Source organism: Pongo pygmaeus, chromosome 10, assembly GCF_028885625.2.
Source record: "Pongo pygmaeus isolate AG05252 chromosome 10, NHGRI_mPonPyg2-v2.0_pri, whole genome shotgun sequence".
Classification (NCBI taxonomy): domain Eukaryota; kingdom Metazoa; phylum Chordata; class Mammalia; order Primates; family Hominidae; genus Pongo; species Pongo pygmaeus.
The window spans coordinates 55,421,740-55,447,068 of NC_072383.2; the positions used below are offsets into that span (position 1 = coordinate 55,421,740).

The following is a 25,329-nucleotide window of genomic DNA, read 5'->3' on the forward strand; positions in this document are numbered from 1 at the left end:
GAAACCCTGGGTCACACTTCGATCTTGGAATTAGTATTAAGAGGGTGTTTTTTTGTTGTTCAACTATGGTTGTAGAGAAAAGAACAACTCTACCCACTCTGCGAAGTTTGGCTGGGGTGGGAGTGGGGGCGGAGCCGGGCAGGGGGCGGATTCCGCAGCAGCAACTCCCCGGACGCGCGCAGGCCTCAAAGCCCCCCAGCTTCCGTGGCCCCTCGACCCTGAAACTTGGAGCAGGGTGGGGGTTCAGTATGAAGCCCCCGGACCGCCCCGCCCCTGGCCGCACTGACCGGATACTGGGGGTCATGGGGGGCATGCTGCGCGCATGCGCCCTCCCCGGGCAGGAGGGGGTAAGAATGGGGGCTCGAGGTGGGGTCGGGGGTCTTTCGGGGCCTTCAGGAGGGCTGCACCCACAACTCAATTTATCCGAAAACGAGTTCTGCGGGGCAGTCGCAGGAATACATGAGTTTTATTACGAGGGCCATAGCCCCGTTCTGGGCGACCCTTTTATAACAATGTGGATTTTGACAGGTAGAAGGGGAAGGGGGAGGTCAGGGCTGCCTAGGAGGGCAGGTTCCTTACAGTGGTTCTGTCCCCGCAGCCCCCGAGGAGAAGCCTCCTAGGGTTGGGGGGTACCGAGCCAGAGTCTGAACGTACGGAGGGAGATCACAGAAGGGATCGCGAACATGAGGTCCTCGCCGGGGCTCTGCAGCCCGGTAAGAAGCTGGGGGTGGGGTGGGGCACAGTTTGCTATCCTGCGCCAAGTGGCGAATTCAAAAATATTCTGCTCTTATTAGCATAAAGTTCACATCTAATTTGCATAAGACCCATTTAATCGCAGAGACCTCCACTCTTCCCGCCTTCGAGTCCAATGTGTGTCCCCCATCCCACTTGGTCCCGAGCCCCCGCAGGCAGAGTGTCCCCGCGCCCCACCCCTGGCCCCTCGCCAGCCCGGGCTCCAGGACTTCGCCTTAATTGGCGATTAGTCTTAGCTGGAGTCCCGGGGCCTGGAGGAAAGAAAGGTCCTGAGAGAGGGCGGCATCTGGGTTGTGTTCACCCACAAAAGACTCCCCATACACGCACCCCGTACCAGGGGGCCTCTGTCCACGCGGCCGGGGACAGCCCCAAACCCAGAACATCTTCGCACAGGCCAAGGCCCCATCCACAGAGTCCTCCTTCATTGCAGAGGCCAAGGGGAGACCTGGGCAGACCCTGCCAACAGGCTGAACCCCGACCCCAGCGCTCCGCAGAGCCCGGGATGCGAGAGGGCGGGGGACCCCGGGGCGGGGGAGCACGGGCTGGGGAGGGGAAAAAGCACTGGGGACGTGAAGTCGGAACGTGGTGGTGTCTGGGGGAGGGGCGATCGGGGCGGGAACCCGGCGCAGGCAGGAGGGGGAACGCGATGGAGAGGGCGGAGCTGGGCCGCAGAGGCCCCGCCTCGTGGCGGCCCCGCGGCCAGGCCTGTTATTCAGCTCGCCGCTCCGCTGGGACCCGCACAGCGCCAGTGGCTCGGGGGTCGGCCCTCTCCTCCTCCCCGGCCCGGGCGTAGAGCCACCCCCAACCAGAGGCCGGAGACAGCTGGAGCGGCTGCCGCATCCCGGCCCAGCCTCCCCTACCATCCCTCCCCCTTCCACTGGACATCTGGACCCTAGGCCCCCGCACCGACAGGGTTCCGGAAACCCTCCCCGCCCAGCCCGGCGGCCGGGCCCCGCGCCTCTCTCTCTCTACAGCCCCCCAGCCCGCCTCAAGACTAGACTTCCGCCTACCCCTGGACACCTCCTCCCGGTCCCCTCCCTCCCCCCCTCCCACAGCCTGGACCGGGGTAGGAGGGAGGGGGGGTGTGCGCCCGGCGCCGTCCCCGCCCCGCCCCCCGTGATTCCCCCTGCATGGCCGGCCCGGGTGGGGGGCGCGGGGGGGCCCGGGCGCCATGCGGGGGGGGCACAAAGGGGGTCGCTGTGCCTGTCCCCGTGTGATCCGAAAAGTGCTGGCAAAATGCGGCTGCTGCTTCGCCCGGGGGGGACGTGGTGAGTGCCAGGTCGAGAGGGCCCAGTGTTGAGTGGGGGGCGGGCTGGGGGTTCAGGGCATCTGTTTGCCCTGGCCCTTGGGATTTAGGGTTGGAGACTGTATGTGTTTTCCAGGAAAGTGGTTTCTTAAGTGATCCCTAAGGTCCCTTCTGCCTCCAAATTTCTGTTAGTTCAAGTTAAGGAAATTGGGGAAGGGGCAGGGAACTCATCTCTTTCCCTTAGTCAAATGGGTTTGAGAAAAACCCATCCACAATCCCCTTAGGCCTAGAACCGATTATTTTCCTCAAACCTTTTGCTAAGAATCTACTTCTGAAGAGGGACAGGGGAATGGAGGAATGAGAATGAGGTGGTTCTACAAGGGGCTTTGTAAGGAATCACAGCTCTCTGTCGCTGAGCACAGGCCAAAGATAACCCTGATGGACCCTCCTCACTGGCCTCCTCTATTGGGTCTACACATGTGTTGGGGAGGTGGGCTGCAGAAGTCTTTTCTTTTTATAGTGATTACTGCAATTGGTGGAGGAGGGGACTGGGAGTGGCAGATGGACCCAGCTCATCCTCCCCCTTTCACAGAGAATGGTCTGTACCCATTGAAAGGGGGAGGGTTGTAGGAAAGCAGATGGCCACCCCCAGCTTCCAATGTCTGCCCAGATGGCTGCCCCCACCCCCATATCTATGCTATGCTCAGGATATGGGGAACCTCCACATGTAACTGGGGGTTCCAGGCCTGGAGAGCCAGGTGTTTACCTTACTGTGCTTTCTCCCAGGGGTGCCCTGGTGAAATTTTCTATCCTGGCCAACTCAAATGAGGATGGCAAGAGAGTGAGCCCTTGGAGAGAGAGGCTGAGCATCATGAAGAGAAGACCCTGGGAGTTCCCTGGGGGCCGTGAGTCTGGAGCTGGGGCAAGGTCTATCACCTCCTCTCTTTTTCCTCCCATTAGAATCCTATTCCATTGCGGGCAGTGAGGGGAGTATATCGGCTTCTGCTGCCTCCGGTCTGGCTGCCCCCTCTGGCCCCAGCTCTGGCCTCAGCTCTGGCCCCTGTTCCCCAGGCCCCCCAGGGCCCGTCAGTGGCCTGAGGAGATGGTTGGATCATTCCAAACATTGTCTCAGTGTGGAAACTGAGGCAGACAGTGGTCAGGCAGGACCATATGAGGTGAGCAGGGGACGGCACCAAAGCATGTGGGACATCTATGAAGGACACTGGCAGAGAGGGCAAGTTGGGGCCACCCAGCTACTGTCCCTGACCTCTGACACTTGATTTCTGGCCCCCAGAACTGGTTGTTGGAGCCAGCTCTAGCCACAGGAGAGGAGCTGCCAGAACTGACCTTGCTGACCACATTGTTGGAGGGCCCTGGAGATAAGACACAGGTGTGAGGACAGGCTCTGGGGAGGCTCCTTTCACTCAAGGGGCATTCGTTTGCTCACCCTAGGATGTTCTTTCCTTCCAGCCACCTGAAGAGGAGACTTTGTCCCAAGCCCCTGAGAGTGAGGAGGAACAGAAGAAGAAGGCTCTGGAAAGGAGTATGTAAGTGTCCACAGCCCTTCCCTGCAGTTGCACAACTTCCAGAAGACTGTCCCTCACATTTTAGATGGAATTTCCTCCAAGGTTGGCTATGATGATAAAGGAGAGGAGGGAGGAACGGGCAGAACCAAGGATGAGCTCCAACGCTGAAGTGGGGGCCTCCTCCTATTTTCATCCTAGGTATGTCCTGAGTGAACTGGTTGAAACAGAGAAAATGTACGTGGATGACTTGGGGCAGATTGTGGAGGTAGCTCCCTTTACACCTTCCCAGCCCCTCCTGCCTGCTTTTCCATCTGCCCAGGGCTATTTTCAGGAGGTGCCTGGGTGCTCCTCTGTCTCACCTCTCAAGCCTCCCCACTCCTGGACCTTCCTACTCTGGAGGCAGGGTGGCTCCCAACAGGGAGGGGGAGGTGGAACACACCCTGGATTTGCATACAGGAGCACCATTAAGGTGGGGAGAGGGCCACCACATGCTCATGACCCAACCTCAACTTTCCCGCAGGGTTATATGGCCACCATGGCTGCTCAGGGGGTCCCCGAGAGTCTTCGAGGCCGTGACAGGATTGTGTTTGGAAATATCCAGCAAATCTATGAGTGGCACCGAGAGTGAGTGGTGGAACTCTGACAGCTAGGTCCTGGGGAGGGGGCCCTCATCTGGTTGTCCCTGTATCCTAACATCAGCCCATTGCGACTTAAGGAATGTTTGTAGAAGTTTTGTAGGGCACACTACCAGGGCAGACAGCTCGAAACTGCTGGGAGTGGGCGAGGTGGGGATTCTGAAATGTATTTGACCTGCCCTTCTCTACCAACCCCACCAGCTATTTCTTGCAAGAGCTACAACGGTGTTTGAAAGATCCTGATTGGCTGGCTCAGCTATTCATAAAACACGTGAGGCTTGAGGGGGCAGGGCCTGGGGTGGGGATTAGGAATGGGCTGGGATTATCTGGAGATGTGTCCTCCCTCCTCGCCCACCCTGCTCTCTCTTAAACGTTACCCCTGTTAGGAGCGCCGGCTGCATATGTATGTGGTGTACTGTCAGAATAAGCCCAAGTCAGAGCATGTGGTGTCAGAGTTTGGGGACAGCTACTTTGAGGTCAGTGGCTGAGATGCCTTGGTGGGAAGGAGGACAGAACTAGGGCTTTCCAGGCTGCATAATCACCCTGTCCCTGTCCCCAGGAGCTCCGGCAGCAGCTGGGGCACCGCCTGCAGCTGAACGACCTCCTCATCAAACCTGTGCAGCGGATCATGAAATACCAGCTGCTGCTCAAGGTCAGGACCCCCTTTTTCCTGGGGGCACAGCTGGCTGGCACAGCCGTTTCCTCATTCATCTCCCCAGGGTTCTTAGGGCTCCCCCAGACTTCCAGAGGGCCCCCACTGGTGTCCTCAGGGAAGGATGTGAAAGCTTCTAAGGGTGTCCTCGTGACCTCCCTGAGCGTTTCTCCTCTCTGCCTTAGGATTTTCTCAAGTATTACAATAGAGCTGGGATGGATACTGCAGAGCTAGAGGTGAGGACCCCAGATCTTCCAGGACACACCATGTGCTCCTTATCCTCCTAGTATCTCATGGGTTCCCCCAGCCCCTTGGGTGGTTTACAGCTGTCTGGTTTTTAGGGGGAGGCTGGTTGGGGTTGAGACACTGTCTGAAGAGGCAACTGGCTGAGGAGGCCTCTTTCCCAATAACGACTCTCTTCGCCCAACAATGTGCCCCCCTCACCTGTGTGTGTCCCAGCAAGCTGTGGAGGTCATGTGCTTTGTGCCCAAGCGCTGCAACGATATGATGACGCTGGGGAGATTGCGGGGATTTGAGGTACGGAGATAGGGCAAGAAACTGGAGGCCCGATGCTCTTCTGCCCCAGCCCTAGCACTCAGGAGGTCCTTATGGGGAGTTGTCTTCTCCTGGGTCTGACCCCATGGTTGGTTGGGCATGTCAGGCAAGGAAGGGAGGAGCAGAGAATTGTCCTTTTTCTTGTTCTTTTTCCAAGGCCGCTATCCTTTTGGTTTCAGGGCAAACTGACTGCTCAGGGGAAGCTCTTGAGCCAGGACACTTTCTGGGTCACCGAGCCTGAGGCTGGAGGGCTGCTGTCTTCCCGAGGTCGAGAGAGGCGCGTCTTCCTCTTTGAGCAAATCATCATCTTCAGTGAAGCCCTGGGAGGAGGAGTGAGGGGTGGAACACAGCCTGGATATGTATACAAGAACAGCATTAAGGTGGGGAGAGGGCCATGAGGGAGGGCTTGGAGAGAGAGAGGGCATGAGGCCTCTGAGAGGATGTCTCAGAGGAGCCAGAGAGGGCCTGAGGAATCTGGGGGCTGTCTTCTATCTGCCAATTCAGGTGAGCTGCCTGGGACTGGAGGGGAACCTCCAAGGTGACCCTTGCCGCTTTGCACTGACCTCCAGAGGGCCAGAGGGTGGGATCCAGCGCTATGTCCTGCAGGCTGCAGACCCTGCTATCAGTCAGGCCTGGATCAAGCATGTGGCTCAGATCTTGGAGAGCCAACGGGACTTCCTCAACGGTGAAGCTCTCATCCTTTCTTCTCGATGTGCTCTCTCAGCCCCTTGACCTCCTGAATCCCTCACTGCCCAGTCTCCAGTACCTACCCTCTGACCATGGCCCATCCCCTTTTCCACTGCTAGCTCAAAATTTGATAGAATCCCCTAAAGCCCTAAGCAATTGACATTGGCTGACAGGGAGGATGGCAAAGTGGGAGAATGATACAGGCCCTAGGGAAGAGACCTGTCTCTGCGGTAACCCTCCTTCTGTTTCCTCTCTTTGCTCCAGCATTGCAGTCACCCATTGAGTACCAGAGACGGGAGAGCCAGACCAACAGCCTGGGGCGGCCAGGAAGGCCTGGAGTGGGGAGCCCTGGAAGAATTCGGCTTGGAGATCAGGCCCAGGGCAGCACACACACACCCATCAATGGCTCTCTCCCCTCCCTGCTGCTGTCACCCAAAGGGGAGGTGGCCAGAGCCCCCTTGCCACTGGATAAACAGGTATGACGAATAGAGCTCCCTCATTGTAGGGATAAAAAGGGAGAGCCTCTCTTGTTCGGGGACCCCCAAGTTCCCTCCCCATATCATTCCTTCCTTTTATCTGGTCCTTCCTACTTCCCATCCCTTACGCTTCTCTCCTCTATTTTAACTCTGGAGAAGCTGATAGTCTCAGACAGTCTAAGATATCTGGCAAGAGGAGGTGGCTTGGCTAGGGACTTAAACTGAAAAGAGAGAAGTGAGGGTAGATTTCTGGCCTTTTTGATCCTCTGACTTGAATCTTTTCTTCAGGCCCTCGGTGACATCCCCCAGGCTCCCCATGACTCTCTTCCAGTCTCTCCAACTCCAAAAACCCCTCCCTGCCAAGCCAGACTTGCCAAGCTGGATGAAGATGAGCTGTAACTGGTGAAAACCATGGGGGTGGTGCTGACTCAGCCGCCTATTCCCCAAGGAGCTTCAGGGCAGTCCTTCTGGCACTGCTCCAGAATTCCTCCTTCTTGGTGTGTCTGGAGGGTGGGCAAGGCTGGGAGGGATATCAACTTGGAGGAGAGCACCTAGACCCAAGGACTTTTTTCCGCCCAAGGAACACAGTTTCCTTCAGCTCCCACCCCCACGCATGCATCACGGTCCCCCCAAAAGGAGGATATGTGGGTGGGTGGGAGGGCTGGGGCAGGGGCCAGATAGAAATTATTGGTTTTGTTTTTTAATTTTGTTTTTCCTGTTTTCTGAGAATAAAGGTTTTGTTATATCACCGAGGCTGCTGTCTTGGCAGAGGGAAGGGGAGGCTGTAGTGGGGATAGGTGGAGTGAAGTGATATGGAAGAGATTGGTTGGCCCCAGCCATTGGAGGAGGGGGTCTGGTGAAAGGAGAAGGGGACAGGGTGTAAGATAAAAGATGTTGCTATCTTTGTCCCTCAACTGCAGTTGCAGCAGTTGAGGGACAAAGACTGAGGCATGGAACCACTGGAAAGCCCTAGATTCTTCTTCCTTTTTTTTTTTTTTTTTTTTTGTAGAGTTAGGGTCTTGCTATGTTGCCCAGGGTCTTGAACTCCTGGGCTCAAGTGATCCACTTGTCTTGCCTCCCAAAGTGCTGGGATTACAGCCATGAGCCATTGCATCTGGCCAGCCCTAGATTCTTGATGTATCCTCTTTACCCAGCCCTTCTTTTTCCCTACCCACCCTCTGGTCTAGACCCCACCAGAAAGCCCAATGCAGTGTGACTTCTCACCATTCCCCCAACACCCAGATACGAAAGCACAAAATGCCAATGTACCTTTCCTTCTGAGGCTGCCATGTTCAGCTGAGGGAGGATGGGAAGGTGGAGAGGATCCTGGGGGCTGCAGCCTTTTCCTGGCTCTGGGTCTCCTTATCTTTGCTCTCTGCGAGGTCATAAGCCATGTTCATAGTGAGCAGAAGGGGATTCTTCTTCAAGCCATGGACCCAAGAATGGACAGCCCAAGGGGATCTTCACCCCTCCCAACTTCTGGGAGAGCTGCTGGAACAGAGCAAGCCAAACATTCACACAGCCATGTCCAGATACCCTGTCCTGGGTCCTTATGCATCTGGGAGTCCACTGTATCCATTCGTCCCTTGGGCTCAGTCACGTGCACTTGGGCTTCCTCAACAGACAATAGACTGCTGGGGTGGGAGGGTGAGGAGGAGAGCTGGAGTCCCCCGCGCCTGGGTAGGTCCTGGTGCCCTGAATCCCGCTCATTCTGCCCTTGGCCACCTCCAGCTCCGCCCGGTCTTAAATACTCCTCCGCCCTCTAAGCCCTGAGTCCCGCCTCCCACGAAGCAGGGTCCAATCCGGCCCTGAGGGCCCCCTGGCTTGAGGACCTTCTCCGGTCTGGCGAGAGCCGCGGCTTGGAGAGGGAGAGTCTCTATGTTAGGCGTTTCTGCAGACATCCTTGGCCGGATCTGATCGCTGGCTCTGGGGTGGCTGTGGAAATGTGTAGAGATTAGAGAGAGAGAATCCGAAAGGCAAGCGCACTCCGACACTCAACACCCGCTATTTACCCCTCCTTAGACTTTTCACTTAGACTTTTCACTAAGGGGGGGACAGGACGTAGCGCCCAGATAAGACTTCTGCGGAACAATAGGAGGAATTGAAGAGGGGAGACCCACCCTCACTGCATCCCACCCCCCCCCCGGGCTTTGGGGTCATGGACTGGGGGACCAGAGGATCATGGGGGGGGTGCCGAAGATTCTTGCGAATGGAGGGGGGGATCATGGCAAACAGCAGGATTCTGGACTTAGAACCTTTATATTTATTTAGGAACCATAGGGACACATGAGGGGGGTGGCTGACTCCTTTGCACTTAGTTTGACCAATATGTGCTTTTGAATGCCTACTTTGTGAACAGCATTTGTTTTTGTTTGTTTGTTTGTTTTTTGTTCTTTTTGAGATGTAGTCTGGCTCTGTCGCCCAGGCTTGAATGCAGTGGCTCCATCTCGGCTCACTGCAACCTCCACCTCCTGGGTTCAAGCGATTATCCTGCTTCAGCCTCCCGAGTAGCTGGGATTACAGGAACCTGCCACCATGCCCAGCTAATTTTTGTATATTTTAGTAGAGACAGGGTTTCACCATGTTGGTCAGGCTGGTCTCAAACTCCTGACCTCAGGTGATCCACCTGCCTCGGCCTCAAAGTGCTGGGATTACAGGCGTGAGCCATTTCGCCTGGCCTGTGAAAAGCATTTGAATGTGATAAATGGTGCTTCAGTTTTTTTGGTTCCTAAGAAAAAAATATCCTGTGGGTTCAGTGTTTCCCCTGAGGCCCTGAACTAGGCCCAGCCACTCCTCACAGAGGTATGGGTGCTGGTTCTGTCATTATCCCTCTCCAATACATGTGGCTGCATTCCATGTCAGTAGGACATGAAACTGCTTTTTGGAGCCAGCTGTGCCCCATGAAGATGTGGGTCTGGGTAAGGTTCAGGATGGGCGCTGAACTTTTTTGCTCTGGCTGGGAGAATGTAGTGGCTCAGGGAAGGACCAGTGACCCAAGAGGAACCAGCCTCTCTCCCCGCCCAAGGTGCCGATGAGGAAAGGAACCGGGAGTTAAGTGAAAAGTCTAAGGAGGGGTAAATAGCGGGTGTTGAGTGTCGGAGTGCGCTTGCCTTTCGGATTCTCTCTCTCTAATCTCTACACATTTCCACAGCCACCCCAGAGCCAGCGATCAGATCCGGCCAAGGATGTCTGCAGAAACGCCTAACATAGAGACTCTCCCTTTCCAAGCCGCGGCTCTCGCCAGACCGGAGAAGGTCCTCAAGCCAGGGGGCCCTCAGGGCCGGATTGGACCCTGCTTCGTGGGAGGCGGGACTCAGGGCTTAGCGGGCGGAGGAGTATTTAAGACCCGGCGGAGCTGGAGGTGGCCAAGGGCAGAATGAGCGGGATTCAGGGCACCAGGACCTACCCAGGCGCGGGGGACACCTCTGATCTTAAGTACCCCTTGGGAACCAGGCTCAGGGAAGCTCTCACCGAGGCTCGGTTCCATCAGCTCTTCGGGCGCGAAGAGCAGGAACCGGAGCTACCTGCAGAGCGCCGCTTTCCCTGGCTCTTCGGGCTGTGGAGGCTGCGGGCTCGCGCTTGTTCCGGGACGGGGGCGTGGCGCCTGCTGCTGGCTCGGCTGCCCGCGCTGCACTGGCTGCCCTATTACCGCTGGCGGGCCTGGCTGCTCGGAGATGCGGTGGCCGGAGTGACCGTGGGCATCGTGCACGTGCCCCAGGGTGAGAGGCCCTAACAGCGGCCTGTCGGGAGCACAAGCTCTAGAGGGCTTCCGGGAGGAGGCGTAGGGAGCTGGGAATCCGGGAGCAGATGGTGGGTTCATGCCATTGAGGGTGAGAGAGAGGGATCTGAGGCCAAGTTTGAGGTAAGGACTGTGGAGCTCCATCAGATCCCCACCCCCACCTCCCCTCATCTGCGCAATCCTGCGAGAAGCCTTAGACAGGTTCTGGCTCAGAGAACTGGAGAGAGGCACAACACCTGGCCCCCAGGACTTGGCCACAGCGTCCCTGACCTTGTCTGCCCCATGACCGCCCACTGAGGCCCATTAACCCCTCAGTTCCCTCATGAGGCATGATTTAGCATCCTTGATGCCAGTCCCTAAGAGTCTGGGAAGTGCATTTAAGTCCTGGAGGTTGGACAAGGCCCCCTCCCCACAGCACACCTTTCCATCCACTTTTATCCCAGGCATGACTTTTGCTCTCCTGGCCTCCGTGCCCCCGGTGTTTGGACTCTACACTTCTTTCTTCCCCGTCCTCATCTATAGCTTGCTAGGTACTGGGAGACACCTGTCCACAGGTGAGTGACCAGGGACTTCCAATGACTCTTCTTCCCTATGGGGTGAAAATGGACAGGGGCTGTTATTTCCCTTCTTCCTAATTTCCCTCTTCACCTCTCCTACCTTCACCTCCCTCCTTGCCCAATCCTGCCAGGAAACTGACCTAGGCAATGCTTGCTAGAGTGGGTGCAAAGAGGTGGGAGTTTACCTGAACTTTTTTCCCCTATGAAATTTGGTTAAAATGAACATCTCAGGGACTTGGAAGTGGAAGAATAGGTGCATGGTCCCCCAAAGGGGCACGCAGTAGGCAGAGAATCTGCAGGAGGGAGCAGTTTTTGCCGGCTAGCGTAGCTCTTCGCGCCCCACAGTCTTGACGGGGCAGCAGCCTTCTTGGGAGAGCGGAGTCTGGCAGCAGGATCTCGGACCCAGGGCGTGGACCCTGAGCTGTTTCCCTGCCCAGGGCTGCACAGCTGGTGATGTCTGCATTTGTCCCCCGGAGGCAGGAACTTTCGCCATACTCAGCCTCATGACAGGCTCTGCCGTCGAGCGGCTGGTGTCGGAACCCCTCGTGGGGAACCTGAGCGGAATCGAGAAGGAGCAGCTGGACGCTCAGCGGGTTGGGGTAGCCGCGGCCGTGGCCTTCGGGAGCGGGGCGTTGATGGTGAGGGAGGACCCGGGGAGGATCCCGGGGGATCCCTGCTGAGAGGCCGGGGAAACTGGGCCGGGGAAGAGGGAGGGACCAGCTTTCGGCTTGGGTTCGGGAGGGCGGAGGTGCGCGGGGTTGGTTTGCTCCTCCTCTAGATGGTGACAGCGCGTCTTCTCCCCCGCAGCTGGGGATGTTCGTGCTGCAGCTCGGCGTCTTGTCCACCTTTTTGTCCGAGCCTGTGGTCAAGGCGCTGACCAGCGGGGCCGCGCTGCACGTGCTCGTATCCCAGCTGCCGAGCCTCTTGGGGTTGTCCCTCCCGCGCCAGATCGGCTGCTTCTCTCTCTTCAAGGTGGGGGTGGGAGAAGAAAGGAGAAGGGGCTTCTAGAGGTCCCGGGAATAGGGAAACTCGAAAAGGGAGGAAGGACGGAGGGTGGAGGGGTAGTATGTGACAAGGGCGCAGGAAAGGGGGTTGGAGCCACGTGGCCGAACGAGGGCGCTGAGGAGGTGTAAGCCCTGGTGGCACTGGGGAGAGAAGGCCTCGCTCTGGGGGGCCCGCGCCGGGGCGCACGAACCCTGGCACGGGGCCCTCTGCTCATCGCCCCTGCCCTCAGACGCTGGCCGCCGTGCTGACTGCGCTGCCCCGGAGCAGTCCGGCCGAAATGACCATCTCCGCGCTCAGCCTGGCGCTGCTCGTGCCGGTCAAGGAATTGAACGTGAGATTCCGAGACCGGCTACCCGTGCCGATCCCGGGGGAAGTCGTCTTGGTGAGGATAGCCGTGTGCGCCGGCCCCCCTGCCGGCGCAGACCCTGCAGTCCTGTGGGAACTGGCCGCTGCCGCCCCCTGGTGGAGTGCAGAGAGGCCACGGAACAGAGGGGTCGGCTCACACTCACTTTCCCTGGCCTCCTGCAGAAGGACGCTTTGACCTTCCACAGCCCCCCTCGACACTGTCCCACGTCTCTCACGGAGCACCCCTTAGACCTCTTGGAGTTCCTTCTGCCATGCTACAGCGCTCCCTTGAGGTCTTGCTGGTCACAGCACCTTCTTTGACATCCGTCCTCACCAGGGTCCTTCCCTGTAATTCACAGTGCATCTCCCTCTCCATCCTCCACCGACATTTCTCTCTCTCCCCCACTAAATAAACGTTCCGCGTCTCCACAGATGCCAGTATATCACTAGATATCATCCAGCTTCCCTCTTTGGAAGGCTCAGTGGCATCTCTTCATATCCACCATCCTTCGCAGAAGCCTCCTCTTACTTCCGTGGCTCCAGCGCTCTGTGGCCTCAGGCATACGTCATCCCTCTTTCCCAGCTCTACACTACAAATCAGTTGTCAGGCCTCCATCCCAAACACATCCCCGCTCCCCCAGGTGCTGGGCTTCTGCAACCAGCTAGGCCTGCATTATGGTCCTCTCTCATGGTCAGCCCCTTCTAGCTTCTGCCAGGAACCCCATCTCTTCCCATGCCTTCATTTTGCTCTCTTTCTCAGGTGCTTCTGGCCTCCGTGCTCTGCTTCACCTCTTCTCTGGACACAAGATACCATGTCCAGATAGTGGGGCTGTTGCCTGGAGGGTAAGACAGAATGAAAAGATGCCAGCTTTCTCTTCTCCCACCTCTCCCACCCAACACTTCCTCTTATCTCCACCCCCCATTTTCTCTGCCTTCCTTATCTCACTGAAGCACCCAACCCCTCCTCACCATGGATCCCTCCCTCTCCAGATTTCCCCAACCCCTCCTCCCCAACGTGGCTGAGCTGCCTAGGATTCTGGCTGACTCGCTGCCCATTGCACTGGTTACTTTTGCGGTGTCTGCCTCCCTGGCCTCCATCTATGCAGACAAGTATAGCTACACTATTGACTCCAACCAGGTGGGACTCTGACCGTGGACCCAACCCTCTCATTTGACTTCCCACCATGCCTTTGTCTCTCCCACTTCATCTCACTGCATCCCTTCAGGAGCTCCTGGCACATGGTGCCTCCAACCTCATCTCCTCCCTCTTCTCTTGCTTTCCCAACTCGGCTACGCTGGCCACCACCAGTCTACTGGTGGATGCTGGTGGGAAAACACAGGTAAGAGGGCATCCTTGGATGAGGAGAAAGGATGGGCCATCCAGGCAAGGTGGCAGTGGTGGAGAAACAGGTGGAAGATGGTTAGATACTCAGGTGGCACCTATATAGAGAAGACTGGGGATCTGTGAGAAAGGGTGACTGAGGGGATGGAATTATAGATAGGAGAGATGGAAGATAACAGTGTTGCAGTAAGACCTTTGTAGGCTCTAAGCACTGAAAAAGTTTATGGTGCCCCAGGTGTGGTTCAAAATAAAAACATAAAACTATAAAATAAACTTAAGAGACAAAATTCTTATTTTTTTCACACAATGACATTGTCTTTTAAAAGGAATATCACATATCAAAGTCTCCCCCTAATATTTTTGGTTTCCCTTACTTTGCTGGTGCCCTAAGCACGTATAGCCTGCTTATAGGGTAACCCAACAGTGGCTTTTAAGGTGGAGGTGGGCTGCAAAACTGGGGAACTTGAACAGACATCTACAGGGATACTGGTGAATAATGGGTATTTAATTAATTGGGGGGAGGGGGAGGGTTAGATGTGAACGGCAGAATATTAAGAAGGGGGTTGTGTGGAAGGAGATTTGGGAGAAGGGAGACTTCCGAGGAAGATTAGGCAGAGTGGGCAGGGAGACCAGCTCTCGTGGGGGTGGGAGGCTCCCTTCCTTTTTTGCTCCTGTTCCTCCTTCCCTCTAGCTGGCAGGCCTCTTCTCCTGCATAGTGGTCCTGTCGGTGCTGCTGTGGCTGGGGCCCTTCTTTTACTATCTGCCCAAGGTAAGGAGCAGAGGAGGCATGAGCATGGCTGGGAGGGGTGGCTGTATTCCAGGACATCAAGGTAGTCAGCCCACCTCCTCTGCCTCAAGGCTGTCCTGGCTTGCATCAACATCTCCAGCATGCGCCAGATGTTCTGCCAGATGTAGGAACTTCCACAACTATGGCACATCAGCCGAGTGGACTTTGTGAGAAATGCCATTACCCGCAGATTGCCGCCTCTCATCTTGTTAGCATCCCCAGCCTCTGCCCTGAACCAAACCTAATCGTCCTGGTCTTAAGCTCTGCAACCCACCCACTCCCCTAACAAACATAACTCCTAATACGCTTTACTCACAGGCAAGGGAAAGGATGGGGTTTGAACCCCTTTGACCTGAATATGTGTAACTTCCCAACTGGTGCAGGTCATTACATGTGGTGTGTGTCCCATTGAATCAACCCTGTTCTTTCCCTCTGTCATGCTTTCTACTTCTTCCTGGGTCATCTCTCCCCATCACTTGCCTTGGTAGTCACTGCCCTGGATCTCTTTCCCCAGCAGTGATGGCCTGGGTTTTCTTTTGGGCAATCCACCCCTATCCCTGTCCTGCAGGCTGTGTGGATGGTCACCTGGGTGGCTGTAGTGACCCTGAGTGTGGATTTGGGCCTGGCTGTGGGTGTGGTCTTCTCCATGATGACTGTGGTCTGCCGCACCCGGAGGTGGGCATAGAGATGAGTGGAGTTGAGGTCGGGACAGGGGAAGAGAATGAGGTGCTTGGGGTGACTCTCCAGCCAGGCCAGGCTAAGCTGGAAATCTGGCCCCACCTTCTTCCCTAGGGTGCAGTGCCTGGCACTTGGACAGGCTGAGGGGACAGAGCTCTACAGACCACTCAAAGGAAGCCACAAGGTGGGTGGGCTTCCCTTCTCAAAGGAAGGGAAGATTAGCCCCAGACGTTTCTCTGATCCTTTGACCTCTTAGCTCCTCCAGGTCCCGGGGCTCTGCATCCTGAGCTATCCAACACCACTGTACTTTGGGACCCGTGGGCAGTTTCGCCGCAACCTAGAGTGGCACCTGGGGCTCGGAGAAGGAGAAAAGGTGAAGGAACTTGGTTTAGGAGGAATGTGGATCCTCCAGGAGTGGGAGGCAGGTGGGTGTTCTGAGGGGAATCCTTGTGCTCAAGGGGTGCATGTTCATGCTGTGTCTCGGGAGTGGTGACTGCCCTTCTTTACTCATAGGAGACTTTAAAGCCAGATGGCCCAACGGTTGCAGGTGAGATGGGGTGACAAGAACGAAGATTTGGGTATGTTGCATGGTGGCACCTGGGTACTCCTGTCTTCTCCCATTCTAGTTGCTGAGCCTGTCAGGGTGGTGGTCCTAGACTTCAGTGGTGTCACCTTTGCAGATGCTGCTGGGGCCAGAGAAGTGGTGCAGGTGAGGGAGAGGGTAGGTTGAGGAGAAATCCCTTAGCATCTCACTCATACCCTCTGATCTAGGACTTAACCCCTTTGCCCCATCCCTGCAGCTGGCCAGCCGATGTCGAGATGCTAGGATCGGCCTCCTCCTGGCTCAGGGTAATGGTGAGATGTGTGGAGAAGAGCGGGGCCCAGTGCCTGGGCAATGACTGGACACGTGCGGGAGGGAAAAGGACCCAGTGTGGACTTAGGGGCTCAGAGCCTGACACCCTCCCCACATAGCCTCGGTGCTGGGGACACTGACCCGGGCAGGACTCCTGGACAGGGTGACCCCAGATCAGCTGTTTGTGAGTGTGCAGGATGCAGCTGCTTATGCCCTGGGGAGCCTGGTAAGGGGCAGTAGCACCAGGAGCGGGAGCCGGGAGGCACTGGGCTGCGGCAAGTGAGGCAGGGGTAAGTGGCTGGAGACCCAGGGAGAGGGGTTTGGGAAAGGGTCTGTGGAGGAAGATCAAGAAGAAAAGGGTGGGGACGGAATGAATACTAGATTGAAGACCAACTCAGGGAGCCCGGGCTGAGCTATGGGTGAGGAACTGAAGAACTCAGATCCCCAAGTGGGTGGGGTACCCCGAGAGGACTGCCACATTTCATCAAGGAAGATGGGTGCCTAATCTATTCCTGACATGTCTCCTCTCTTCTCCAGGAGCTCACTGACCCAAAGATTTGCACAGTGTGGGTCTGACCTCATCATGTGGAGTGCAGAGGGCCCCAATGACATGTGTGTGATGAGGACCATGACCCTTGAACCCCCTTACCTAACGTGACTAATAAAATGAAGCTGAGAGCTTTGGAATCCATGAAGTGAGTCTAGGTGTTTGCACAGGGACTCTGGCGCCCCTTCTTTTGTGCCCACAGCATTGCAGAGACACAACTAAGAATGGCTTTCACCGACCACCAGCCCTCACCCCAGCCCCAGAGCCACAAGTTCTCTCTGTGGGGGTGGGGCTGGAGCAGGTACAGAGTACTGGATCTGAAGATGCAGATGAGGGGCACAGTCTTGGGATTATGTGTTGGGGAACTTCCCCACCCCCTCAGTCCCAAGATGAGAGGACAGTGTTTCCACCTTAGGTTCTTAGAGTCCCTCTGGGCTCTTTGGCACTTGGAAAGTGATCCCCCCATTTCCTGCCCCATGAGAATGGGCAGGGGGAGGACTCGGCACTGGCTGTGGGAGAGGTTATGGCTCCACCAGGCCTCTGGGCACTGGAAAAAGGAGGGGTGTCACCAGGACAACCCCTATTGGGCATCAGGTTCTGAAAAGGAAGAGTGAGGAACTAGAGGCTCAGGGACAGCCAGTAGAGTGCTCACAGGGTGTTGGGGTTTGTTGGAAATTCCTGGCAGGGACAAGGAGGCAGGCCCAGCCTGACAGTCAGAAATCCCCAGCGGGCCATCACTGGGAAGTCATGCACTGCAGCCGGTGTTTGAAGAAGAGCAGCCGGTGTTTGGCCATCTGGCTCTCGTCCAGTGATCCTGGGTAACGGTACCGGGCATAAGTCGCTGCCCCGGCATCCCTTGATGTCCAAGGCAGCTTCAATTTGGATGCATGATCCACCACGACGTCGGAGCAGGAGCCAACCCGAAGGGAACCAAGCCCATCCAAGAAGAATTCTGGGAGTGGAGGGGAGTACACAGTGAGGGGTCCTGAGGGTGCAGAAGGCCGACTGGTAAGGGGGAACTCTCAAATTTAGGGTGTGGAAAGTGTGTGTGCAAAGGCTTGTTTCTAAGGACTTTGAGCATGTAAATCAACTCCCTGGTTCTCAGTTTTACTCTTGTGTAAATGGAGTCAGTACATTTGGGCTTTGAAAATGGAAAAACCTACCCCCACTCCCAGAGGTTAAATATACGCCAGATGAGTTGCACCGACTGTAGTCTGAACTAGGGGAAGCGCTGGGAGTAGAGTAGGGGTGGCGGGAACAGTGATGGGGAAGCTTATGGGGACCCAGAGGCTGTGCTGGGAATGGAGTTCAATATGGTACATGTATACATATGTAACAAACCTGCACGTTGTGCACATGTACCCTAGAACTTAAAGTATAATAAAAAAAATATATATATATTAAAAAAAAAAGAGTATGCGGGGCTGGGAGAGGGTGGGAGCTGTCTCTCGCCCAGGTGCTGGTCTTGGTAAATCACTGCAGAACTGTTCTAGGGTTCCCGGTGGCGGCTGGGCGCGGGTGCATCCTAGGAGGAGAGGCGGGTGACGGTGCGCCAGCTCCCCGTGGGGCTCCTGCCAGGGTCGACCGGGAGGGGGCGCCACTCACCCAGATGAGCCACGCGGCTGAGGCGGGGGTCGAAACCGACCTCGCGCACCTTGTCAGTCCGCGCCAGGAAGAAGTTAACCACGCCGTCGGTGACCACGCAGCCTGGGAAGCCGATGAGCTCGTGGTGGAAGCCGCGCCTTTGTCGGAGGCAGTTCCCGAGGCCTGGGGCGCCGGGCTCCACGCTCAGCAGCTGCCGGTAAGTGGTGGCAAAGCCGGAGATCTCGCGCACCGCGCCCCCCACCTGCGGGGAGAGGAAGGTTGGTTCCAGGCCGGCCTGGGATAGGGGACCCGAAGGGGTCAAGGTCTGCGCTCCGGTGCCTTCGGGGGTACCCCTGCCCCATTCTCTTCCGCTTCACCCCTGCAGGACCCAGACATTTCCCAGGCCCCACTTCGTGGTCCTCTCTTTGTCCCAGGGCTGGTCGTTCCTGGCCGCAGCGCCCCCGCTGTGGCCTTAGCCTGTTCAAGGCCCTTCTCCACCCCCACATCCTGCGGCCCCTGCCTTACCAGGTCCAGCGGCGTCCGCTCCAGCACGTCCACAAGCCTCTCCAGCCGCGTCCGCGCCGTGAAGACGAAGTCGTCGTCCACCCACAGCACGTACTTGGTGGTTACTTGGGACACGGCCAGGTTCCGGCCTGCGAACCAGCCCTGGCAGAAAGGTGTGTGTGGTTGGGGAGGCTGCAGAAATAGGACATGGCCCTCTGTCACCTTTCTTTCTCTCCCCCGACCCTTCTCAGCTTGTATCCTTCTCCAGACTTTTGAGTGCTTTCAAAAGGCCAGGAGCTAGGTAAAAAAAATGCAGATCCCCACAGAGGTTCCAAGTCAGTGGTCTTGGAATGCGTTTAATTTCTGTGTGCATTTATTTATTCATTCATCAGCTATTTTATTGAATGCCATTAGGCACTAAGCACCATTCTAAGAATTCAGAGAGAATTTCCTGCTCCCACGAAGCTTACATTCCAGGAATCCTCATGCTTAACAGGCACCCCATGATTCTGAGGCAGGTGGTCCTCGAATCACTACCCTGGAGGCTGCAGATTGAGGGCACACCCCCTGCGGGAGTCCTCTGGCCTGCCGTTCAGCCTGCTAGCTGCACACCTTGCCGAAGGGCATGAGATAGTGTTCCACGTAGGGGCCACTAACGCGCTCTGGCTTGTCGCTGTCGTCAGCGATGACCACGGTAACCGTTGGGTAGAAGCGGCGGATACTGGTGATGAGAGCCCGTAGCCGATCATAACGGAGGAAGGTCTTGGTGGCAATCGTGACTAGAGCACTGATGTTGTACTGGGCTGAGATTGGGGGCACAGGGTTGGGTGCAGACAAGGAGAGTTGGGAGAGGGGAACAGGTAGAGATCCCCTCCCAGGACTGCCCTCTCCCAACTTGCTCCCCACCAAGGCTGGATCTAATATGTCCCTGCCCCTACCAGCCTCACCTCCCTGGGGTAGAGACCCAGGTGGGTACAGCCGAGGGTTGGGCGGGTGTCTTATGCGGATAGTGAAAGCAGCCTCATGTCCCTCGGTGGAGAACCGGACTGGGAAGAAAGGACATGGCATTTGACCCTGAAGGGTGGGATAACATTCTGTTTTCAGCCAATCAATATTTAAGTGCCTACTCTGTGTCCCACCTTTCTAGGCCTTGGTGGACAAGAACACAAGGTTCTTACCTTCATGGAACTTACATTCTAATGGGTAGGAAAAAAACAATAAAGAAAATTTTAAGTAAAAGCTAACCTTTATTGAGCACTTACTATGTGCCAGACCCGTTAAAAAATTACCTTAAATATATGCACTCATTTTATCCTCATGATAGCCCTATTAAGTAGATTCCTACAACAGAAAAAGAAGCTGAGACACAGAAAAGTAACTTGCCACATTTACACAACTATTAAGCAACAAAACTGAGAGCAACCTAGTCAGTCTGGTGCCAGGCTAAGTAAATTAAAAAATTCAGATACTGGTAAGTATTGAGTGGAAAATAAGACAAACAAGTAATGTGATAGTGAAGAGGAGACATTTGAGCTGAGATCTAAATGACAAGAAGGAGCCAGTCTGCAAAAATCTGGGGAAGAGCATTCCAGGCTGAGAAAACAGAAAGTGCAAAGGCCCTAAGGTCGAAGCAAACTTCGTGCAACAAACCAGCTTTGGGGGGAAGCAAGGAGGGCTTTTAGGCCTCTTTTGCTGGAAGAGAAATGGGAACTCAGGAAAGTAAAGGCCTTTGCCCTCTAGTAAGGGGTGGGTTGGGAATATAGTCTTCTAACTCCTTAGACAGGTCTCTTTCTGGGGCCCCCACAGTTGGCCTAAAGGGGAGACACACCCAAGGCTCAGGTTTCCCTCTGGCCTGCTCCAGCCCCAGATGAACAAAGGCCCCCTTTCTCCCTCTGGCCCTGCTGGTCCAGTTGAAGCAGCCATTGTGTGGCTGGACAGCTCTTGCCATAGCCCAGATGCCTCCCATGCCCTCTGCCATTTGCCCACTCCAGCTTTTCTGGTTCTTCTCTGTTTGCCCAGCCTGCCCCTCTCTCCACCCAGGCCTTGCACCTGTGTCTGCTGTGTTGGTCTGGTAACTTCGGCTGCTGTAAGTGACTAGTTGTAGTTGCCTGTTGAGTTGGTCCAGCCCTGGGCTGATAAGGGTGAGATCTGCCTGCCCCTCTCCAGTGAGAGTAACTCCAGTCACTTCCCCTGCCACGTCCCAGGTGCCTAGGGAGGCAGTCAGGTTCACCTAGGAGGGGATTGGAGAGTGCAGGGTTAGGCCCCAGACCCACTTCTTGCCTCCCTGATTCGCCCATCCTTCCCTTAGTAGCCTTGCCTCCCTCCCAGCATTCTTGATGCCTACTTGGCTTCCTTGCCTTCTTGTTTTCTCTCACCTGGTATACCTCCTGACCAGAAGCTGCCTGAAGGCTCAGCCCTAGGAGAAAGGAGTGGGGGGATCAGAATCACACAGGCAGCCCTGAATTCTTTCTCATTTTCTCTCCCTGCTGTCACCACACACAATAGAGAACTTTCCACCTATTCTTCTTATTGAGGCCTCAGCAGGGCACACTGTATAACATAGCCTACAGTGACTGATTTTTGAGCCCGTCCCATCAAAGCTTGCCCTATGGCCTGCCCTGACCACCACCTAACCAACGGTTAGTCAGCAAAGAATAGATTCTTTCCCCCAAAACTCCCCAGTTACAGTCTTCTGACATTCCTAGAGTCCCTTCCGTCCTCACTTCCCACCTCCTAAGCCCCCTTTTGAGCTTAAGTCCCCCGTTCATCAGAGGTTCCCACCTCCTATTCCAATCATCTCCCATTCTTCCCCACCTAACCTTGGGCTCTGCCACCCCCACTGTGGCTGAGGTCATCCTCTGGGACACTCCTCCCTACCTGGCACCAAGATGCTCCTGAGGGGCTGAACTTCCACACCCTGTAGGGGGTACTGGAGCGGGGAGTTGGCAGGGGCTATGAGCAGCTGGTCAGCTGGGGACTGGCTCCTGGCAGTGGAGGAAGGAGAGGACAGAGCAGAGTCGCGGGGAGAGGGTCTCTCCCTCCCGGCACAATCACTGCTCTCCCCCTGTGGAGTCATGCGCTTCTTTCAAGCTGGTACCTCGACAGAAAGGCCTGGAACGCCTGCTCTCTTGTGGCAGAGGCAGCCCTCAGCTCTCCAGGGTCAAAGGCCTTGGTGAGGTCAATAGCTCGGACTTGTTTCTGGAAGGGGAGGGGGAGGCCCCCCCCACTGGACTCACAACTGCAGTTGTTCCAAGCCAGCAGCCTGAAGGGGGTAGTGACGGTCATCAGAGCCCAGCTACACAGCTCCATTCATCCCATAAATACTGACACAGCACCCCACACTTTGGCCCTGCAGTTCTGTCTATCTAGGATCTGTCCCCTTAAATGCTGCCCTTCAAATAGTCCTCGGGAGGGGGACCAAGGATTGGATGACGTATCCCCTAAATCTGGATTTTAGAGTTGTAGGATAGGGCCAATTACCAGGATTTCAGGAGCTGCCTACCCACCAACCAGGACCCCACCTGGAGTCTCGTCTCATACCTGAATCAGGACCTCAGGGAGTCTTTCAGGGCCCTCCCTTGACTGCACAACCTCCCACGCCCATCCCCATCCTCGTCCCCATGGCAAGGTTCAGGGAGAACAGATTTTCCCCAGCCCAAGCCTCAGCAGCCTCCCACTTCCACCTCCCACTTCACTCCACACAACCCATTAGGAGAATGCAGGCATCCGAGCCCAGCAGTGGAGGAAACAAAAGCCCCCAGACCACCCCCAGCGAGCGCCGCGCTGCGCCGCCGCGGTCAGCACTCACCCCACTACTTGCTCCTTGATCCTGACCGGGATGTGTGCGTAGCGGGGCTCAGGAGCAAGATCTGGCAGCTCGGGCCTGCGGGGGCTTTGCGGGGGCGCCCACGGCGCAAGAGGTGCCCGGAGGCCGGGCGCGTCCCGGGTGCTCGCGTACAGAAGCCCCAGCGAGGCGCAGGCGAGCAGAAGGACCAGAGCGCACAGGGCCCGGCGGCCCAGCCACATCCTAGGTGGGGGTAGGGTGGGGAGTGAGAAAGGGAGGGAAGAAGGGAGGGCAAGGGATGGGGCCCTTGGCCCCCGCGTCCTCCGAGGCTCCTGCCGGCTCCCAAGAGCCCTCTTCACTCCACACATCGCGCTAGGGTTTGCACTGCCAGCCGCGGTTTTCCCGGTACCCCTCCCCTCACTTCCCAGGCCCCAAGGTCTCCCGGCCTCCTTTCTTCTCGCCCTCTCCTGCATCTCGGTTTCCTCTCACACCCGAGGCCTGGCATCTTAATTCTGAAGATATTTGGATGCCGCGGTTTCGACGCGGCCGTGCGTGAGCGGAAAAGCCCCGCTCTATTAGGGCAGTGGCAGTCCCCAAGCCCGCCGCCCGCCCTGGCCGGCGCGCCCCCGACTCCTCAGTCCGAGCATCACCTGGGCCGGGGTGGGCTGCGGAGGGCGGCTCCACACCTAGCCTGTCAGGAAAAAATGCAGAATCACGCCCGTGCTGGCGGGCGCCCCCGGCGGAGGTGACCCGATGAGTGGCCTCGGGAAGTGGCGCGGGGGACAGGGTGGACCGGGAAGCGCACCTTCTCCCGCCTCCTCCCGCCTCCTGCTCCTCCCCTCAACCCCCGCCTCCTCCCTGCCCCCCCCGCCCCGGGCACTGACCTGTCTAACGCTCTAAGGCAGCGGCAAAATTTCGGTCCGGGCTGTGCCGGGCTCTCGGCCCCAGCCTGAGGGTCCTCATGGGGCTGGGGGCTGCCCAGTGGGGGAGCTGGGCATGAGCCTGAGGGTGTGGGGGACCCTCCTGCCTCTGGAGCGCGCCCGACCCCTCCCGCCTTGGAATTCCCGGGGCTTTTGTGGAGCGCGGCGCGGTGGTGGTTCTGGGCGTTTCCTGCCCGGGGGCGGTTGGCGGGGCACGAGGACCAAGTTAAGAGTCTGTTGCACCCCAGCCCCGGGGCAAAGCCGGGGATCCCTGGCTCCGCGTCCCACTGGCAGTGCGGGGAGGGCTCTCGCCGCCGCCCGGCTCTTCGCACCGCAGCGCAGCGCGGCTCAGCTCCCGGCTGGTTGCGGCTGCTTCGACTCCGCGCGGGGAATGCGAGCGCCCCGGCGCCTTCTAGTGGGCGAGGAGGAAACTGCGGGGGCGCGGAGCAAACGCGGGAAGGTCCTCGCTCACAGTCCCCAGTCCTTGGCCTCCAAACCCTGGCATCTCAACAGCCTGCTCCCAAGACCATCCATTCCGTTGCCTGCTCGTTCTGAGCTTGTAGGCAAGGATGGGCAAATAAGGGCGTTGGGAGGAGGTAGGGCGGGGGCGCGCTAAAACTCACGTCAAGTTTGAATGTTAGGGTGAAGATAAAGGAAACAACCCTTGGGAAATAAATGCTCTGCCTGGCTAACAAAGACTGATGCACAGCCTCTCCCCCTCCTCCCCCGCCCTGCCCCCCATTATTTAACAGACACTCAAGAGATACACACTGGGTAATTCAAGGCCCTATTTCCCCGAACTGCCGCTTGGTGCAACCTTGCAGGAGGAAGGGAACCCCAGAGAGGCCAGATTGGCGGTAGTTCTGCTTGCAAGACTTAGGTCATAGCCTGATACCTCACATTGCTGAGAATCGGAGTTCTGTGGCTCCATGGTTCTAATAAAAGATGCATCAAGATTCAATAGGAAAAAAAGATGTAATAAGAAATATAGAACATAATGAAAATATGTGTGTGTGTGTGTGATGGATTATTGAATGAATGAATTTTATACAAATAAATGACTAATCAGCTGGGGGGAAAGTGGAATCTCTACCCTTCTTACACCAAAATTCCAAATGTATTAAATATTTTAATATTAAAGGTGAAATCATAAAAGTAGTGAAAGAAATCATGAAGTGATTACAAGCAGTGGCTCATGCTTGTAATCCCAGCACTTTGGGAGGCTGAGGCGATAGGAGACCAGGAGTTCGAGACCAGCCTGGGCAACATGGTGAGACCCCCGTCTCTACAAAAAATTTAAAAATTAGCCCAGCAAGGTGGCTCACACCTGTAGTCCAACTACTTAGGAGGCTGAAGTGGGAAGATTGCTTGAGCTTGGGAAGTTGAAGCTGCAGTGAGCTGAGATGGTGCCATGGCACTGTAGCCTGGGTGACAGAGTGAGACTCTGTCTCAAAAAAAGATATCATGGAATTTTTGTTTTGTTTATGATCTTGGAGTAGGGAAGAGATCTCTAAGCCAGATGTAAAGGGAAATATTAATAAATCTGACTATATGAAAAACTTGAGTGAATAAATTAACATACACTAAATTTGAGAGAGAAATGACAAACCGTGAAAAAATATTTGTAACATATAAGACAGGTATACTTTATCTGGTTGGTGCCCCCAGCGGAGATGACCAGGAATGAATTATGAACCATTGAAAACATAGGAATCCATGACTCCACACTGATAATACATAGATAATTAATTAATTAATTAATTAAATGAATGAAGGAGAAGGGAGAATGCTAATTAATAAATGTGGAGGGAGCTGATGGAGTTGGAAAATAACTATTTTGCAACCATCAGAGTAAAAGTTGGTTTGGGCAAGAATTACCAATGAATGCTAATTCTAGGGGGAAAGTTTGACAGAAGCAGGGTATGTATGTAGCTTAAAGTATCTCCCCATAGTTGGCTTATTTGTTGCAAGAGGAAAAATTGTAACTGCACAGTAGGAAAACCAGACAGCACCTTGACTTGGTGGCCAAAATTAACATCATCAATGAGGGACAGAAGAATATCATGTGCCTCCAGAAATGCTCCCTGGAGAAAGCATGACATCATTTATGTAGTGATCTGGCTGGGAATACATAACTTGATTTTAAATACAAAG

The 25,329-nt window shown here is 56.0% G+C and overlaps 3 protein-coding genes and 1 long non-coding RNA gene across 15 annotated transcripts; 2 read left to right on the plus strand and 2 right to left on the minus strand.

Moving 5' to 3' along the window:
• Positions 1 to 147: 147 nt before the first annotated feature.
• On the plus strand, positions 148 to 7,280 carry ARHGEF25 (Rho guanine nucleotide exchange factor 25). 8 transcript variants are annotated; one of them, XM_054443459.2, is made up of 17 exons: positions 1,416 to 2,021; positions 2,520 to 2,597; positions 2,786 to 2,904; positions 3,071 to 3,174; positions 3,294 to 3,389; positions 3,470 to 3,546; positions 3,724 to 3,790; positions 4,046 to 4,149; positions 4,362 to 4,431; positions 4,547 to 4,636; positions 4,720 to 4,812; positions 4,998 to 5,048; positions 5,272 to 5,349; positions 5,547 to 5,747; positions 5,872 to 6,052; positions 6,319 to 6,530; positions 6,819 to 7,280. In XM_054443459.2, the coding sequence occupies exons 1-17, from the start codon at positions 1,990 to 1,992 to the stop codon at positions 6,927 to 6,929; spliced, it is 1,764 nt and encodes a 587-aa protein (XP_054299434.1). In that variant the 5' UTR covers positions 1,416 to 1,989; the 3' UTR covers positions 6,930 to 7,280. The 8 variants fall into 8 exon arrangements, with proteins under 8 accessions (XP_054299431.1, XP_054299434.1, XP_063528918.1 ...); XM_054443456.1 differs by lacking the exons at positions 1,416 to 2,021; positions 2,520 to 2,597; positions 2,786 to 2,904 and adding exons at positions 148 to 347; positions 599 to 713 and having other exon boundaries at positions 2,960 to 3,174; XM_063672848.1 differs by lacking the exon at positions 2,520 to 2,597.
• A 1,493-nt stretch (positions 7,281 to 8,773) lies between these two features.
• Positions 8,774 to 12,350, minus strand: LOC129009868 (uncharacterized). Its single transcript, XR_008492857.1, has 4 exons — positions 11,012 to 12,350; positions 10,002 to 10,858; positions 9,111 to 9,208; positions 8,774 to 9,001 (listed from the first exon to the last, which is right to left on the minus strand). It is a non-coding gene; the product is annotated as an uncharacterized LOC129009868 (long non-coding RNA).
• Positions 9,703 to 16,527, plus strand: LOC129009867 (solute carrier family 26 member 10-like). The gene is given in 17 exon segments (XM_054443469.2): positions 9,703 to 10,249; positions 10,713 to 10,823; positions 11,307 to 11,464; positions 11,634 to 11,798; positions 12,061 to 12,213; positions 12,937 to 13,019; positions 13,167 to 13,314; positions 13,403 to 13,516; positions 14,210 to 14,287; positions 14,377 to 14,472; positions 14,874 to 14,980; positions 15,098 to 15,167; positions 15,240 to 15,356; positions 15,497 to 15,530; positions 15,610 to 15,692; positions 15,784 to 15,832; positions 15,956 to 16,527. Coding segments are annotated over 17 exon segments (2,073 nt in total). The 5' UTR covers positions 9,703 to 9,906; the 3' UTR covers positions 16,120 to 16,527.
• Positions 13,788 to 23,675, minus strand: B4GALNT1 (beta-1,4-N-acetyl-galactosaminyltransferase 1). Of its 5 annotated transcripts, none has more exons than XM_054443465.2 (11): positions 23,140 to 23,672; positions 22,280 to 22,498; positions 21,569 to 21,733; positions 21,349 to 21,455; positions 20,847 to 20,887; positions 20,521 to 20,701; positions 19,419 to 19,517; positions 19,084 to 19,274; positions 18,493 to 18,633; positions 17,989 to 18,229; positions 13,788 to 17,335 (listed from the first exon to the last, which is right to left on the minus strand). In XM_054443465.2, exons 2-11 carry the CDS (start codon positions 22,495 to 22,497, stop codon positions 17,118 to 17,120), a joined length of 1,602 nt encoding a protein of 533 aa, XP_054299440.1. In that variant the 5' UTR covers position 22,498; positions 23,140 to 23,672; the 3' UTR covers positions 13,788 to 17,117. The 5 variants fall into 5 exon arrangements, with proteins under 5 accessions (XP_054299440.1, XP_054299439.1, XP_054299442.1 ...); XM_054443464.2 differs by lacking the exon at positions 23,140 to 23,672 and adding an exon at positions 22,906 to 23,046; XM_054443467.2 differs by lacking the exon at positions 19,419 to 19,517 and having other exon boundaries at positions 23,140 to 23,675.
• Positions 23,676 to 25,329: the final 1,654 nt, after the last annotated feature.